General features: G+C 27.7%; 1 protein-coding gene across 6 annotated transcripts in view; it reads left to right on the top strand.

Moving 5' to 3' along the window:
- Positions 1-1,815: 1,815 nt before the first annotated feature.
- LOC100199397 (serine-rich adhesin for platelets) overlaps positions 1,816-17,121 on the top strand; it is a 38,860-nt gene continuing 23,554 nt past the window's right edge. Inside the window, exons 1-4 of one of the 6 annotated variants that reach the window (XM_065790748.1) lie at positions 1,816-2,277; positions 8,693-8,890; positions 10,819-13,661; positions 14,010-14,153. In XM_065790748.1, coding sequence (XP_065646820.1) covers positions 2,235-2,277; positions 8,693-8,890; positions 10,819-13,661; positions 14,010-14,153 — 3,228 coding nt within the window. In that variant the 5' untranslated portion in view covers positions 1,816-2,234. Of the gene's footprint in view, positions 2,278-8,692; positions 8,891-9,505; positions 9,712-9,872; positions 9,964-10,818; positions 13,662-14,009; positions 14,154-17,121 lie in introns of those variants that run through there. The other 5 variants (XM_065790752.1, XM_065790753.1, XM_065790750.1 and 2 more) reach the window with 5 other exon arrangements.

Here is a 17,121-nt window from a genome sequence, read left to right as displayed (position 1 = left end):
CTTAGTTGGACTTTTAAAACTTTAGAACAAGTCCTAAAGTTTTAAAATTCCAACAAAAGTTTTACGTCGCGTATTACGCAATCGTTCAAAACCCAGCGCCCCCGCTGCGGGTTGTAAGATTGCGTAATACGCGACGGCATTGAGCACAATCAGCATCAGTTAAAATAATTTCAAAAGTATTTGTTAAAAAAACAAATTTTTACAACCCTCGGAACTAAAAGAGCAATACACTGTAATCAACTTTATATTAAGCAGCACACCTTTGAATTTTTTTTTAGCATTGCACCATTGAAGCTTTGTCGAGTTTAGTTAACCTATTTCTAGTAAATCTCAACAATTCACATATTAAGTTATTAATAATAGTATGAAATTTATGTATCTTTATTTATTTTAATTTTTTAGATTATTTTAAATGTTTGTTTATAATGTTACTTTTGTATAAAGTTCTAACAAAAGTATCCGCAACTTGACATAAGTATAAACATATAAATGTTTGGAGTTGTTGTTAAGTATCCTTACTTGACATAAGTATAAACATATAAATGTTTGGAGTTTGCTCCATGTCTGGGAGTTGAGTATCTCAAACACAAAAATATGCTTCAACTGCCCCTGTTCAAACTGACCATAACAGCACAATTTTTTTTTTTTTCATTTTTTTCTTAGTTAACATAAAGTTGGATATGAAGAACATTTGTTCTTATAAAAAAGATATAAAATATATCTATAAAAGCATATTTTGTAAGTTTTGTACAATATTGTTTAAAGTCCATTGTTTAAAATCAATTTCCGCTATATCTTAGTTAAGATGTCCACTATATTTATTTCACACTAAAAATAGCATATAATTACTTCTTTATTTACCTCTTCATTATCATTTAATAATACCTATATAATAATACCTATATAATAATACCTACATAATAATACCTATATAACGGAGTTGTTTTGGTAGGAAAAATAAAAGCTTAAAATGTTTATGAGGTACTTACTCTATGATGTACTATGTTATGAGGGTACCTACTCGTATAGAAATTTTTATCCTTAAAAAAATGTATTTGAATAAATAAATAAAATAAATAAATAGATAAAAAAAAAAAATATAAAAATTATAATTAAAATCGATAAAAAAAAATTAAAAAAAAAAAAAAAAACGTAAACAATGTAAACAAATAGGTTTAAAAAAAAATGTAAATAGCAAAAAAAAGTAAATGTATAAAAAAATAACAAAATTGTCATCAAAAAACAACAAAAAATTTTTAACGCAGTTAAATTTTTTGTTTCATTTTTTTTTTCATTGTTGTTTCATTTTTTTGTTGTTGTTGTCATTATTTTTTTTAATTTATTTTATAGAATTATTTAACTTTACTAAATAACCTCATTAAAAACAAGTTTTTTCAAATAATAATTTAGTTTACTGCTTTTTTACTTGAAGGTAAAAGTTGTTTGAAATTTCTTGTTGCCGAAATTTATTATATTTTTCATACATTTCCTACAAAAAAAAAAAATTTTGCATAAAAAGTAGAAGGAGCTCAAAAAATTACTATTTTTTAACAAAATATTGTTGAAACCGTCTGAGAAGACGTTTTTATTTTAAAGCCGACTGCGTTTGTTTAAACTTTATTACTGAAACTTTTTGCTCTCTAGGAACGTTAACGTGTTAAGCACTAAACCCAGTCAACCCATTATCGCAAAAATAAAAGAATACGTAAAAAATAATATATCATTTATAAAAATTTATAAGAATACGTAAAAAATATCATAATACGGAGCTAATTTTAAAATTCAAAGCAAAAGCAAAATATTTTGATAAGTCTCAGATTGTTTGCATATAATTCTTTAACTATGGAGTTTCGTAATGTAAACCAAAGTTTATATATTGCATAATTTTGCAGAGAATTTAGTTCAAGCAAACTTTACGCACCATTTTTAAAATTTATATTTCTCAAATTACAGTTAAAATTCCCTCCTTCAAGATGACAATTTCTAAGTGGGAATGCTCTTTATCAAGAGAATTTTTATAGCCTTTGTTTACGCTTCACAAAAGTTTTACAAAAAACTTAGTGATAATATAAATAAAACCTTTTAAATATTAAAACTTTTGTTGTTTATAAAGAATTCGTTGCTACGCGTAAGGAAGTTAATATGCAGAAGCAAATTTTCTAAATACTAATAAAAAAATTAAAAAAAAGAAAACAAGAAAAGAAGTAAGCGAAAACAATAAAAATGCAACAAAAATGATAGCGATAAAAAAATCAACGCCAATCATGTCTAGATACCGTAAGCATATTTTTATATTTTTGAAAATTCTTTTTTTAAATCCTTCTTATCTTGAACTCTGCCACGTGCTTTTTGGTTTTTTTTATAACATAAACTCATTTTTTAAGTTTATATATTTTGAGATGAGTCCAGTATAAATTGCAACTTTGGTTAGTTCAATTAAACTGCCTACACGGTTTTATAAATCAGGTTTAACACGGTTTAGGCGGTTTCCTTAAAAACTCTATGGAGAGATGACATTTTGTCCTTAGGAGATATTAAGTTTATTAAATTTCACTTAAAAAAGAACCTTACACAAGAATGTTTGAAATTACAACTTTTAAACATAAATTTTTTAAAATGTTTCCAATAAGAGAGAAGTAATAAAATAAATTTCCACTTGCAACACCAACATAATATTATATAATTTATTAACATTTTATGTTTAAAAGTTTTCTTTAATGATTTTATAAATTTTTGCTGTTGAAGTAGACAATGCATTAAAAAAACTTAGATCCGTAATCAAGATGGGATTTGATTTTTTTGTATCTTTTCCAGTGATCTTTTAATAATGACTGTAATCCTTCTGCTGTCTGTCAGATAAATAATTAGGTGAAGGACCATGGCGTTTAATGGCTTCTGGAATTCATTGAACGCCACGGTCTGATTCTGGCTTGCAGAAAACTGTCATTTAAAATTGATTCAAAACATGCAACAGCAACACTTCTGAAGAATATTTTGACAAAGCCAATAGCTTAAAATGCACAAGATTTTTTTGCTATTCTTTAAAGAATGTCAACATTCTATATGTGATAATCTTCTCATTTCCTAAAAATTGACCGCCGTTAAATAGCTACACCTGTATTGTTTCTGGTCAACACTGTAGATGCTTCTTGAAAAGATGTTAACAACCTCCAAACGAAAATGAATCTCCTTTGGAGAGATCAAATCCAGAACAAGTTCAGAGTCTTTAGTTATGATCAAAAAAGCTTCTTCTATATTGTTGAATTCCTTGGATTTGCTTTTATTTGATCCAGAGGTTAAAAATTTGTTGTGATTCGCTTTCGACCTTCCGAGTGTTCTTACAACTCTTCTCTTAATTTTATGAGTAAATATCACACCAACAACGAGGATGTTTTGCTTGAATGTGATTAAACATTTAAGCAAAACATCCCACACAAAAGATAGATAATTTTAAAATCCCATAAAATTATAAACCTAAAATTGTTTGTTTTGATATAATCTAGCAACGGCTTCATGTTTCTGTAGGATTATGAAGATTTTGTAGAACTATGGAAGTTCTACAAATGAAAAGATTTGCAGGTGTTAAACTCCAGTATCTTGAGCTATTAAATTTTTGGGTAATTTTTTAGTTTTCTGAGAATATTTCATCAACTTCTTTTGTTGTGTTAATAAAGTAAAGACTCGTTTTCAAAAGTGGTGCTCCACCATCAGTTAAAAGATCATTAAAAGACTATCTATCGAGTGTTCTCTTTCAAGCAGAACACGATTGCTTAGTTCTTTTAGGTTTTTTCAATGAACAATATCTGAATTCTTCGCTACTGTCTCACGTTCTTTAAAAAATGTAACTTTTGAGCGAAGGATTCAAAATCGAGAAAAAATGGAGTCGAGAAAAATCGAGAAGAAACTCCGTCGGAGTCGAAAAAAAATCGGAGTTTCGATAAACTTTGTTATAAATTAAAAAATTAAACTATCTAGTTGATAATTAAACATTGTTCTTATATTTATTTTTTTTAATTTTATATATTTCGATTTATAATTAATAATAAACTTTTAAAAAATTTATGTTCCGATATTTCTTAGTACTTAAATATTTTTCTTATCACAATCTTTTAACGAACAAGTTATATCTAATAAACAGCTTTCTTACCGGCATCGGTTAGGAAGAAGGCGTGAACTTTCAGTTAAATGCCCTTCCGCGGTGCTCTGTAATAAAGACTTCTGGGGTACCTATAGTAAAAACTAAACAAAAGTTAAAACAGTTTTTATTCGGAAGATCTTTTTATATAATATTTTAAAAAGATGAGAACATCTATCATTTCATCAGAAAGCGAACTACGAAACTTTGTGACAAATCTGGAAGACGAGGAGAAAACTCTTTTTGCTTCCGAGGAAGTTGCTTGAATTCTGTGGATGGCTTGTACAAATTTCAAAACTGCTTCTGATTTCATACCAGTTACTTCGTATTCTTTTAACTGATCGGTGAAGGTCTTGAGTTTTTTTGGCTTTTTAACTGTTGATTGATTTTGATATAAAACTTCTTGAATTTCAACAAAAAAAGATGTCGATTGTGATGGTTCTTCTTGTTTGCTTTTAGCGCAATCATCTGATTTTGTTTGGAGACTATTTTCTTTTGCTGCAAATAGTTGATCAAATAATTTTGCAGCATAAACTTAAATATCTTTTTTAGAAGCGTAAAAAAATGTGTGGTTTTTATTTTTAAAAAAATCGTGATTGTGCAAATAACGATGCAATGATACCAACATAATGTTTTTACGATTTTCGTATCTGGAAATTAACGCCTCTGCAAAATTAGAACTGATGTTAATTTCTACAACCTTCAATTTCCTTACTAACGTTTCCATAACGATGTTACACTCCAAAATTGTTGTATTTGGTTTTTCCAATCGAACTGCAGCGTCAGCAATGACTTCCAATAAGTCAGACAGCGATTTTAAGAAATCCAAATCAATTTCATCTAACATGTATAAGCAGTTTAGTTTTTCGAGTTTTTTTTTCACAGCTTCTAAGCTGTGAAAAAAAAACCCGAAAAACTAAACTGCTTATACATGCTTAGATCAAAAATCTTTTGATCATCTGAAAAACACTGTTCCATCTAGTGCGGTTGTCGAGCAACAGTCCTTTGTCATGCGAAGATCCGTAAATTTTGTGTATTATTCTTTTAAGAACTTCATATAGAAACGATAAATATTTTAAAAACTTAATTAGTATTCGAAGTTTCTGTAGATTTTTTTCGATATTTTCTTCATATTCAATCTCATTCTCTGAATATTCAATAAAAAACTCTCCCTCAGTCTCTCCATCAGTTTCCGTTTCTGTTTCAATATCCGATTCAGTTTCTTTGTTCACAATTTCGCGACAATCTTTTTTAGCGTATATCAAATCACAAACACTCAAATGAATTGAATGATTCTGGCAGATTTGATGTGGAAACTTAAATATGGTATCCAATTTCACCATCCAGCTACAGCCATCCGTAGTTTTACCTGCAACATCTTCATCATCTATACCGAATTCTTTTAATTTTTGCATTATCAAAATGTTTAATGTTTCGGCAGAACAAGGATTTGGCAATCTTACCATTCCTAAACAATATGTTCGCTTGTGATGAACATTTAAATTGTAGTATCTTCTACCTCTATTGCTACACCATTCGTCACCTGTTAGTCCAAATTTTCTCCTTTTGCTTTCAATGTAGATAATTCAGCGATCATTAAACATTTGGCTTCAGCATGAAACATCTTAATTTTTTCTGGAATTGTGAACGCTGACGTGGTCAAACTATGCCCATAATTTCAAAAAGCATTCTAAGTGTTTCAGATTGAGTTATGGACCTAATCGAATATCCATCAAGAGCTGTCAACTTGGCAAGAAGATAGTTTAATGACATCTTAGTCAAAACTGGTCTGAAACTGGATGGTTTTAAATCTATTTTCTCGCAACTTTTGACGTGACTAATTAGGCCGTTTGTGCTGCTTCCTGGACAAGCGATTCTTTTATGGCATTTTTTGCAATCTCCGTATTTCTTATCATGTACCACAACTTTATCAAAGTATTTCCACGCTTCCGAAACCATTCTTCTCTATAAAAGAAAAATTATCAATTTGACTGTGATATTTGTTTTTAATTTTATTTTAATTGTGATAAGTCATCAAGTTATATAAGTTTAAGTTATTAATTAAGTTATTTATTCTAATAGGTAAGTATAATGAAACATTAATTATTATTATTTGTTATCAGTGAAAACATTTTATTACATAATTTCATAAAAAAAGACTTATGGTGGACAAAGTTATTTTGATCATACGATATACGACATTATTGTAAAAAAAAATGTATTAAATGTTTAAAACTTACCTCGTTATTTTAAGACCAGTTTTTGTATATATTATAAATAATGATCTAGACTTATAATTTTTTTTTTGTTAAGGTAAACTATTAAATAGTTAAAATACATTAACTAATATCACACACGCATAATATTTTAAAAGTTACTGTTTACAATATCTTTGCTTAAAAATTAAAAAATTCTTGCTTTTTTTACAAAAAAAGATATTTTATACCGCAACTGATGTTTGTGGATTTAAAAACTTCTTTTATTAAAAAGATGCTTTTATACTCAAAAGAGTTTTGATAATATTACAATGGAAAAGTACGAGAATGTTTTATTATACGGTTTTGAATAGAATAAGCTTTTTTTTTGAGGTTTTTTCCACCACCACCACTAGGCCCATTGTGCATTTACTAATTGCTTTGTGATGTAAATTAATGTTGATATTGAACAAAGAGAACACTTATATTTTGAAAACAACATGAACTATTGTAAAACCAGCGTAGAAATAAAATAAGAATTTAATTATTTTACAAGTAAAAATTGATATTTTCTAAAAACCTCGTCGAAGTTCCGTCGAGGTTTCTTGTTTTTCTCTCGAACTCCGAAACTCCGAAAAACCGAGAAAAATCCGACGAGACGGAGTTCCGAATGGATCCTTTGCTTTTGAGAACACAAAGAACTCGGATAGTTTTTTACTCTTCCGCTAAGTTTTTTCTGGAATTTTCTCATTTTTCTCATTTTGATGTTTGAAAGGCCAGAACTGAGCTGAACGATGGTCGTGTCTTGGGTTTTAAGAGTATTTACCAAAAAAAGTGTTTTTGACTATCCTAAGATAATCAAAAAGTCGCTTTATTTGAAAATTTTTATTTTTTATTTCTATAATTTAAAATGATGACAAACATAAAAAAAATTTTAATAAAATTTTTTACCAGGAATTACTGTTTTCCACCATTGATCTGGCTGAGTCGTATTGTACCATAAGGTAATTTTTCCTTAGTGGCAATGGGTGATAATGCAATTTATTAAGCTCCAAGTGGATCATTTAAAACCAAAGTTAGCAAATTTTGATGTTTTTTGCTAGCAGTACAGAAGTGACTTCAACCTCCACCAATAATTGATAAACACTTTGTGTTTTATTTTTCAGTTTGAAACAGAAGAGACTATGAGCATGTATCATTTTTTAATTGTTTTTCAAATACTTTCAAATATCTTTCATTAGGATTTTGTTTTCCAAACTTTTAAATTAAACATCCACAGTTCAGAGTATTTCGAGTCGGTGGATAAACTAAATTATTAAATTGGAACAAACTACAAAACAATGAATTTAATTTTGTTTTGTAAAATTGAAAAATCGAAAAACTTTTTGTTAAATTTCATTTTGTACTTTTCTCTTTTTGGAAACATTTAAAAAATTTTTATGTTTAATGTAAAAAAATTCTTATTTGAAACTTGCTAGTTTAAAGAATTTTTTAGCGAAATTTTAAAAACTGATCTCCCGAGGATAAAATTAAAAGATTTTGATATTTTGCCTAGTTAATCTACGTATATAATGTATGTAATTAAGTATATTAATCGTTCGTATATAATGTATGTAATTAAGTATATTAATCGTTCGTATATAATGTATGTAATTAAGTATATAACGTATGTAATTAAGTATATTATTCGTTCCTCTTTAGGCTTTTCTTGGGAAGTCCCGTAAGTATTAAACCTGATTTTTACAGACTGTGCTAAGTGCGGTAAAAATAAAACAATAATTAATTTGAAAGAAAATTTGAAAGAAATCTTCTTGATTATTGAGTCGAAAGCAGCCTCGAAAAGTTTTTGGGCAATAACATTATTGTACATAAACTTTAACCAAACTCGAACGAATGGGTGTCAACATAACTACTCTTTTTCCCTCTTTAAATTTTTATATACCCCCACCCATCCCCCGATATACGCATACTGTTGTTTAGGGGTTGTCCATTAAGTACGTAAGCTTTTTTTTCGACCTCCACCCCTACCTCCCCTCATTTTGCCGTACGCTTTTTTGTGTAACTCCCTAAAATTACCTTAAATTACTTTTTTAAGTACCTCCCTAAAATTACCTTAAATTGCTTTTTTGAGTACCTCCCTAAAATTACCTACGCTTTTAAGCTACCAACCCAACATTTTATAACATTTTTTTAAATTTAGTGTCTCCATACTTTTACAATTGACCTATTGCCCCTCCCCATCTCATATACCTCATTTCCAGACCCCCTCTTCCTCTCCGAGCGTACGTGCTTTAAGGACGATCACTTATACAATTTTCAAAGTCAAAAAATGTTTATATATATATATATTTTTTTTTTTTAGGCTTACTTCCAATTGTCACATTTTTTATGAAACTATCAATCCAACATGTTTATACTTTGAGTTCTCATGTAGTAATCAAGACAACTTGTGCTTCTAAAACTGTACTATATACCAAAGAGATGTGCTATAATGAAACTTATATATGTGTCACAATTACTTATACAAAACTAGAATACGACTGCCAAAATAATTTATTTAGTGAGTATATTAAAAAAATTGATATTACTTTTTTTGTTAAAATTCTATAGCCTAGAATAGCCTTTTAACGAGTAAAACTTTGTTAGTTAAGAAAATTTAGAAACATAGAAACTTTAGACAAGAAATTTTACAATCCATTTTTAAATTTTGTGTGCGTGAGTGTAGGTATTTTAACTCATTAACGCTTTAGCTTATTATTGGTTTTTGAACACAGTTTAGTGTTCCCGTAAACAGCTTTTATGCTTCGCAACTTATGCTATTTAAAAGTATCGTTAACTCTTAATAAAACACAATAAGTACCTTTCTGCGGATTTATTATAATTCTTTTTTTCATCTCAAAGAAAAAATATAAAATTTAACAGTCTTTTTAAAAAAACAGCTTAAAATAAATTGTAAAATGCAGACAAAAAATGTTTAAGTTGAGTATATTAAGTGATAACTATTTTATTAATAAACGACTTATTCTGATAATTTTTTATTATTTTTAAAAGGAAATAAATTGAATTAAAATGATACTTAGCAACGAAAATACTGTCTCCAAGCAAACGCGACTTAGTAGTTTTTTGAATGGCCACATTCACCACATTTAAAAAATAAATAATTAATTCAACGTTTAGGCTTTCGCATTTGTCTAGTCTGACCGGGTAGTCTGACCGGGTAGCTCTAAGGAAATGATTTACATTAATACTAATTATGTTGCGCGACACATAAAAATTAGATTACGACTTAAAAGGAATGTGAAATATTCAACTCTGAAATGAAAAGCTATTATCTTTATTGTATGTGCTTCATTAGGCATATCTTTATAATGCCAGCTTATGGTAAGAATTGAATATCGCATTAAGTGGTATTAGTAGCTCGTCATTTTTAGAATTAACTTAAAATTTATTTTCAATGGAATGACCTCTTAACGTTTTCCCTTTAAACAAAACTTTTAACATATCCCTAAACTTAAATATTTAATAGATTCCTAATATTTTAGATGATTAGAAAGCTTATCAATATTTTAGAGAATTAGGAAGAAACAGGAAGATTAAACAAAATAATCACTTTGTTACAGTACATTTTAAAGGGTAAAATGTTTTTTTTTCCTTGTTTTGTTATATGTGTAACATAATTATCGATTGGCAAAAATTATCCAGCATTTAAACATAAAAGTTTGTTTGAAATTTAACATATTTTTTAATTTAAATAAGAATATGGGGTTATGAGAAACCCATAATAAAATTGAATAAAGTAAATATAATGAGATTTTAAAATATTATTATATTTTACATTATTTAATAGTTTTCTGATTAGCTAAAGTAATTTTTTATAAAATTAATTTTATAACATTTAGAAAATAGTAAAAAAAAAAATCTTAATGACAAAAAGTTATTTGGCTTTATAAATAGTATATGTAGAAATTTTTCTTGCCTCTTGCCTCTTTTTTTTCCCTAGTTATTTAAAGCGTCAACAATTGGTATGTTATGTAATTAAATGTTACTAAATAATACTCTTTCTAGGTGCTTTTTACAATAGTTTACTATTGTTTGCTGTTTAGTTTGTTAATTCCTAATAGAAAGTTTATAGTAAATGTAGTATTAAGTCTATTTTTATGTTTGTATTTTTATTATTAAACTAGTTTTTTATTTGATTAGTTCTATTAATCTATTTAAATTTTAAAAAATGTATCAGATTTACTCGTGAGAATCAATAGAAAGTTTTAAGAATAAAGACATATTTTATGGTAAATAAAGAACATTTGAACTTTATGTAGTGTAGAGTTTACTTTAAGTATTGTAGAGTTTTGAAAGATTGATAGAGTTTTGCATACCAATATAGTTAGATACCTTAGGTTTGCTCTGTTATTATTATAAAAAATAGAATACCCGTAAAAACTAAATGTTTTAGTCAGATAACATGTATCTTTTGTTAATTTTTTTAAGCAATTGTTGGTTCAGCATTAATGCTATCAGATTCAATTAGCTCTGATTCATCTTTGGTATCACAGATAAACTCTCATGTAATAAATTCAACATTGTTATTTTCAATGACCCCATTTGTAACTAAAGTAATTAGCATTGAAGATTCACCAAGATCAACAAGTTTTTTGGTTTCTGAAACTACATTGAATTTTTTGAGTACTATAACTGGATTGTTTGGTAATTCAGTCACAAGCTTTTTTTCTACATCTAGACTGATAATTGAACCAACCTTATCACAAGAGTCTACAGTTCAACATAGTACTGAGATTAGATCAAAATTAGTGAACACAACTTTTTTTGGAAATGAATTGTTTTCCACACCAACTCCCTTTATAATGACAAGTCGAATTTCAGAAAGTTTAATATTGTTAAGTTTACCTGATTCATCTTCTATAATGTATTCATCTTTGCTAGTTGAAAAAACTACTTACCTGAAAAGCTTATCAGCTTATTTGCATAGTTCTATACTTTCTAAATCTGAAGTGAATCAATCAGATAAAACTACACATCAAACATTGTTTTTAACTAAAGAATTAAAGACTGATAATTTTTTTGATTCAGTCAGTAGAACAACAAATCCTATTAATTTGTTTACTAATTCAGACACTGCGTTTGCTTCAAAATTTAATTTTTCAACAAAATCACTGCTTGAAGGAACTGCAACAACAAATAGTATCTCTAGCACCTTTATTCAATCTAGTTCTGTTATAAAGATGTTTAGTGACATTTCAATTTTAAATATGACTAATAGAGTTGGTATCGAATCTAGTATTTTAGATAGTGTTTCAACAATAAATATGAACAAATCAATGTTTTCTTATATTTATGCAACAAAATCTTTTTCAAATTCTATTGTAAACAAAAGTATTTCATATTCTGTAAACAGCAGTATTACTGATATGATACAAAGTTCTATATTGGATGTACTAGATAATTCAAAAATATATAAAACTCCAACTTTAATATTTCCATCAAAGACTAATATATTTAACTCTGTCTCCATTTTAAGTAATTCATTAGAGTTTAATTCAAACAAAGTATTTACCAGTTTTGGAAGCAAATCTAACATTCCAGATTCAATTAGTGTTTCAACAAAAAGTACAAGCAGCCTAACACTTTCACAATTGTTTACTACACAAGCTGCAGAATCCCTTTTAAACTCTATTCCAGTCAAAAGTGTTTTTTATTCCTTAAGTAGTGATTTTTCTAAAATAGTGCGAAGTTCTACATGGAATGTACTAAACAGTACATTAATAGAAAGAACTCCTGCTATGTTTTCATCAAAGTTTAGTATATTTAATTCTGATCATATTTTCAGTCATTCATTAGGGTTTAGTAGTCCTTATACTGTTAACATAAATCATAATGTGACTATAACGACCAGCCAAAATATACCGAGTGTCACTAATGTTACAGTAGTGCAAATGAACAGCTCTTTGCTTCCATCCTATATAAATACTTATGCAATTTTAACTTCCAATTTTAATAATTCTTATTTTAGCACAGTTTTGGAAACTTCTTTTGTTGCTTCTGAAAGCTTTATTGGCACTAAACAATCAAGTATTAGCAACTTTTCTGCAATGATAACGCCATCATTTTCACTTGTCTGCACTGCCATAATTATGTCTAGCTATGTTCCTTGTTGGACAACATCAGATGTTACTCAAACAGATACCAATAGTGTTTATGACCAATCTAATTTTAGTACTGTCAGCCAAGATTTAAAAAGTTTGATTCAGCCTACAGAATCTTTTCCTTCAACTGCAGATACAACAAATGTGGAGTCTTCTAATTTGAAATCTGAATTCATAATAACTTCTTCTAAAGATGTTTTATTGCCCAATCAATCTTTTACAGCTACATTAAGTATGTGCTTGATTTACTACTCTACTCTTGTTCTAAATTCATTAGACATTTCTTTAACAAGCGATGTATCTAATAAATTTACTGATACTGTGTTGGTTTCTACGCCCAATACTGTTTGGTTTAATACAAATGGTTATTCATTACAAGTAACTTCTTCAATATTAGATGATATATCGAGCAAAAAAATGACAAATGAAATTTCTTATACTGCAACAAGTGTTTTGAATATTGTTCCTTCATTTAGTGCTTTAGAATTTAGTTCACTAAATACTGTTTTTGTTTTTTCGGATAATCTTGTGACATCACAGAGTATTCAAAGCATTTTTAATCAAACCACTATGCAACTTTCTACTTTGCCTAATACTCTAATAACCTCTACTCCTAATACTCTAGCTTCAGTTGATATTTTTTCAAGTGTGATAGGATCCTCTGTAGAATTAGCTTCTTTAATTTCTGGATCATCATATCCAGGTATTGACTCAACTGCAACTTCAACAGATTTTGTTTCCTTCATTGAGCCAACTAATGTAACTTTGATACCGTCAATAATGTCAGCAACATTTTTGGAAACTATAGTTTGCATGTCTTACACAGTTATTGAATCAAGTTTTTCTAGCTTTATTATCTCCACAATAGTAAACACATCAACTACTTCAAGAAGTTTTACCACATTAGTTACAGACTTATCCATCCAAACAACACAATCATTTTCAATATATTCCTCCGCATTACCTATAACTACAACAAAGCCAGAAACTACTTTGATCCCAGTTGATATTGTGGTAAGAATTTCATTGAGTATAAATGAATCGGTAGATGTTACTTCTAATGAGTTTAGAAAAGATCTTGAAAGAAAGTTGGTTGAAACTTTTATAAGTTTAAAATCTGCTAATAAAAGAAAAAGAAGATCTGTGTCAATTAATAATATTACTGCTATGGTATGTATATTAGCAAAGCTTTCAATTTTATTTAGTTTCTGATCAACTTAATATATATATATATATATATATATATATATATATATATATATATATATATATATATATATATATATATATATTTTATAAATAAAAACTATTATAAAATGTGGTTACTTTTTTTGTAAATGGTGTTATAAGATCAATAAATTTTTTATAAAAATGGTGTTCAAAGATCAATTTCTTATATCTTGTCATAGAAACTTTTTTATATGAGTTTATGTTTATATTAGGTTATGCAAATATTGTTCAGTGTTTAAAAAAATTTACTTTTTTTGTAAACTACAGCCTTTTAGATTTTACCATTAGATTGAAAAAACTCAAAGGATTGGACAACAAGTTATAGTTGAGTTTACTATAGCTGAGGATAATGCTTACTTAAAGGCATCTGATATTGCTTCGGTATATAATTATTTAAGTGAGTCTGGACTTAGTAGAAAACTAGGTTATAAGGTAAATTTTTTTTATGCATATACTTTGTTGGTATAATATTATTTTGAATTTAATATTTAATTTCTTTTTCTACAAAATTATTTTCTACAAATCAATAATAATAATATTATCAGTCAGTGTTGTACCCTGACGCAGTCCCATACTGTTTAACTGTTTTAGGTACCCAAAATAAAAATTCCATAGTTTATAAATTCCAATATTAATAAAGTTCAACATTATTAAATAAAAACAAATAAACAAATGAAAAAAATTTTCTTTTTTTTAGCCATACATTACATTTTATTACTATAGTTATAGTAGTGATAGTAAGCAACCGGGGTTGAAATTTGACCAGGGCTGGGGCCGGGTTTGTGACCAGGACTGCATACATCCTTAAGTATATTTTTTTAAATTCAAAATTCATGTTGTATGGTCAACATGATCATCATAATCATCCTTACCACCACCATCATCATCATCATCATCATCATCATCATCATCATCATCATCATCATCATCATCATCATCAGGCTTTATCCTTCCTCTTTTATGCTGTTTCTATAATATAAACAATCTAAAACATATTCTTTCCTTAACTAAAGTTCATTCATACAATATTTAAAGCATTCTCTTCAAGTTTTCATACTTCTACCAGTATCATTTTCTCCTGAAGCTGCTACCTCTCTATGTGCTGATGCCTAAATCACTTTAATTTTCTCTAACAAACGTTGTTCAATACGTTTTTTTTTGTCTTTCTAAGATTATGCCTCCTTTTCTTGTCTTGTTATAGTCACTGCACACATGCATCTGATCATCTTCTCTTTTGGCAAATACTACACCATATAAATACAAAAGTTTATATAAATATAAAAGGATATTGTATGCCAGCATCTAAATAAATAGCAAACATATATGTTTATATCCATATTTTGTATGCATAAATGCACATCTTGGAAGCTTTTATTTCTTCTGGAATAAAGGTTTGGATGCTTTTATTCCTTCTTTTTAATTTAAAGTAAAACCTCATTCTACTCCACATTTTTCACCATTTTGAGCAGTTGCTTTATTAAACCATAATCATTTTTTTCCATCTTTTTTACAAGAACATCTCTTAAGAACCTTTTATTATTGCAAGAAGCTGATGTAAAAAGGTCCTGTCCAATATTAAACTCTGTTATTTTCAGCTTACTAAATCTTGTACCTTATTTCAAATGTTAGGTTCTAGAGACTTTTGGAAAGTCTTTAACAGTGTCATTAACTAAAGTAAGTCTAAGATTTAGTCTCTTATTCATGAATCTGATATTTTTACCTACCCCTAGAATAGGATATAGTTATTTGGAAAGAACTTTTCCTCTAACTTGACTCTTGAATCTAAAGGCCATATTCTTCCTGTCATACCAGTTTAACAGGTTAACACATTGTTAAACATCTGAATTACTCTGGCTTCCAATGCTAAAGTTAATTTTCAACTACCTCTACAGTTTGTGCTTCAGGCAAGATTTCCATCATAGTTTTAAAAAAGTTTTCTCTAAAACTCTCCAATTTTTGCTAAACTATTAAAAAGTGCTAAATAAGTGGTTCCAATTTTTCAAAGCTCTAGAAAACACTTTGATCTCTCTAACTATTCTACAATTAGTGTTCACTCTTTATTAGTTTCTTTATATAAGGTTTTTGAGATAATTAAATTATTTCTTTCTGACTGCAGTATCTAAGTTATTCTTAAAGGCCTACACTCTTCTTCATTTCAAGTAGCTTTAATGGTAAACGCAAGGTTCTATCTTTGCTTCTGTATTGTTCCTTATCTACAATACAATTTTTTTGAAAGTTTTACATACAGTTTATTTTACATAAAGAAAAGAAAGAAATACAACCTTACAACCTTACAACTCTCCCATTGTTGTAAGGTTGTATTTCTTTCTTTTTGTACAAATACTACTATGGTCAATGCTCAAACAAGCTATCATTTCTATACTATAAACCAAAACTCATTCTTGCTTGGCTTCTTATTTAACAAGTTGCATCCTTTTACTGTATCTATCTCTTCATTCTATATTTTTATTAAACCAGTTTTTTCCTTGCGCATCAAAAAACTTTTTAACTTTTACCCATCTTCATATTTTCCTTTTTTATACAACCTTCATCCAACCTTTCAAGTCTTCAGTCAATTGTTTCCTAGCTTTTTAATCCTATTATCTATTTTAAAGTAACTCATAATTTAATAGTTGTTGCTTGCAATCTTGTTGGAAGTAAATTAGATTTTAAAATATATATAAATATATACTAGTATTTAATAAATAATATATGTAAGTATAAAGTTATAATGTATTAAATATTCTAAATTTTTTCTAGCCCTATCTATCAACCCTTGCTAAATCTTATAATTTTGCCAGAGCCGGGTTTGCAAAAAGTCTCATTTTAGCTGGGGCCGGAGCCAGGGTCCCGATCACTTACTAAGTAGTGAACTTTATCAATGTTGCTTACTTATATTTTATATGTAAGTATGAAATTATTTTTATGTGATTTTGAGGAATGATTTTATATCGTTAAAAGGTAAATTGTGTTGTTAGCGTATTTTAAAGTTTCGCATGTAATTAAATTTAATTTTAAACCACCCAAAAATCTTCTAAACAATAACTATAACAAAAATTACTAAAGAAGTCTAAATTTGTATTTGATAAAGATTATGTTTCTTTGTAATTTATTTCTTAAAATTATTTTATACATATAATTTTTTTTTTTAATTATCACAATTTAGTTGTTGTTTATTTTTGTTTTTTTTCTAAGTATTCAACACTTTATACATTATCAGTTAGCAATAAGATATATGTAAAAATAATTTGCGTTCATAAATAAAACTTGTGTCATATAAACTTAACATGAATTAAAAACAAAAAGTTTTAACTCCATAATAAAGTGAAAAAAATTCCCTAAAACAAAAACATTTCTTATTTCTTAAAACAAAAAATGAAGTTTTATGGTTGCTTTTACA

The sequence above is a fragment of the Hydra vulgaris genome, chromosome 02 (genome assembly GCF_038396675.1).
Source record: "Hydra vulgaris chromosome 02, alternate assembly HydraT2T_AEP".
Taxonomy (NCBI): Eukaryota; Metazoa; Cnidaria; class Hydrozoa; order Anthoathecata; family Hydridae; genus Hydra; species Hydra vulgaris.
This window is presented reverse-complemented; position numbering and strand designations above follow the sequence as displayed.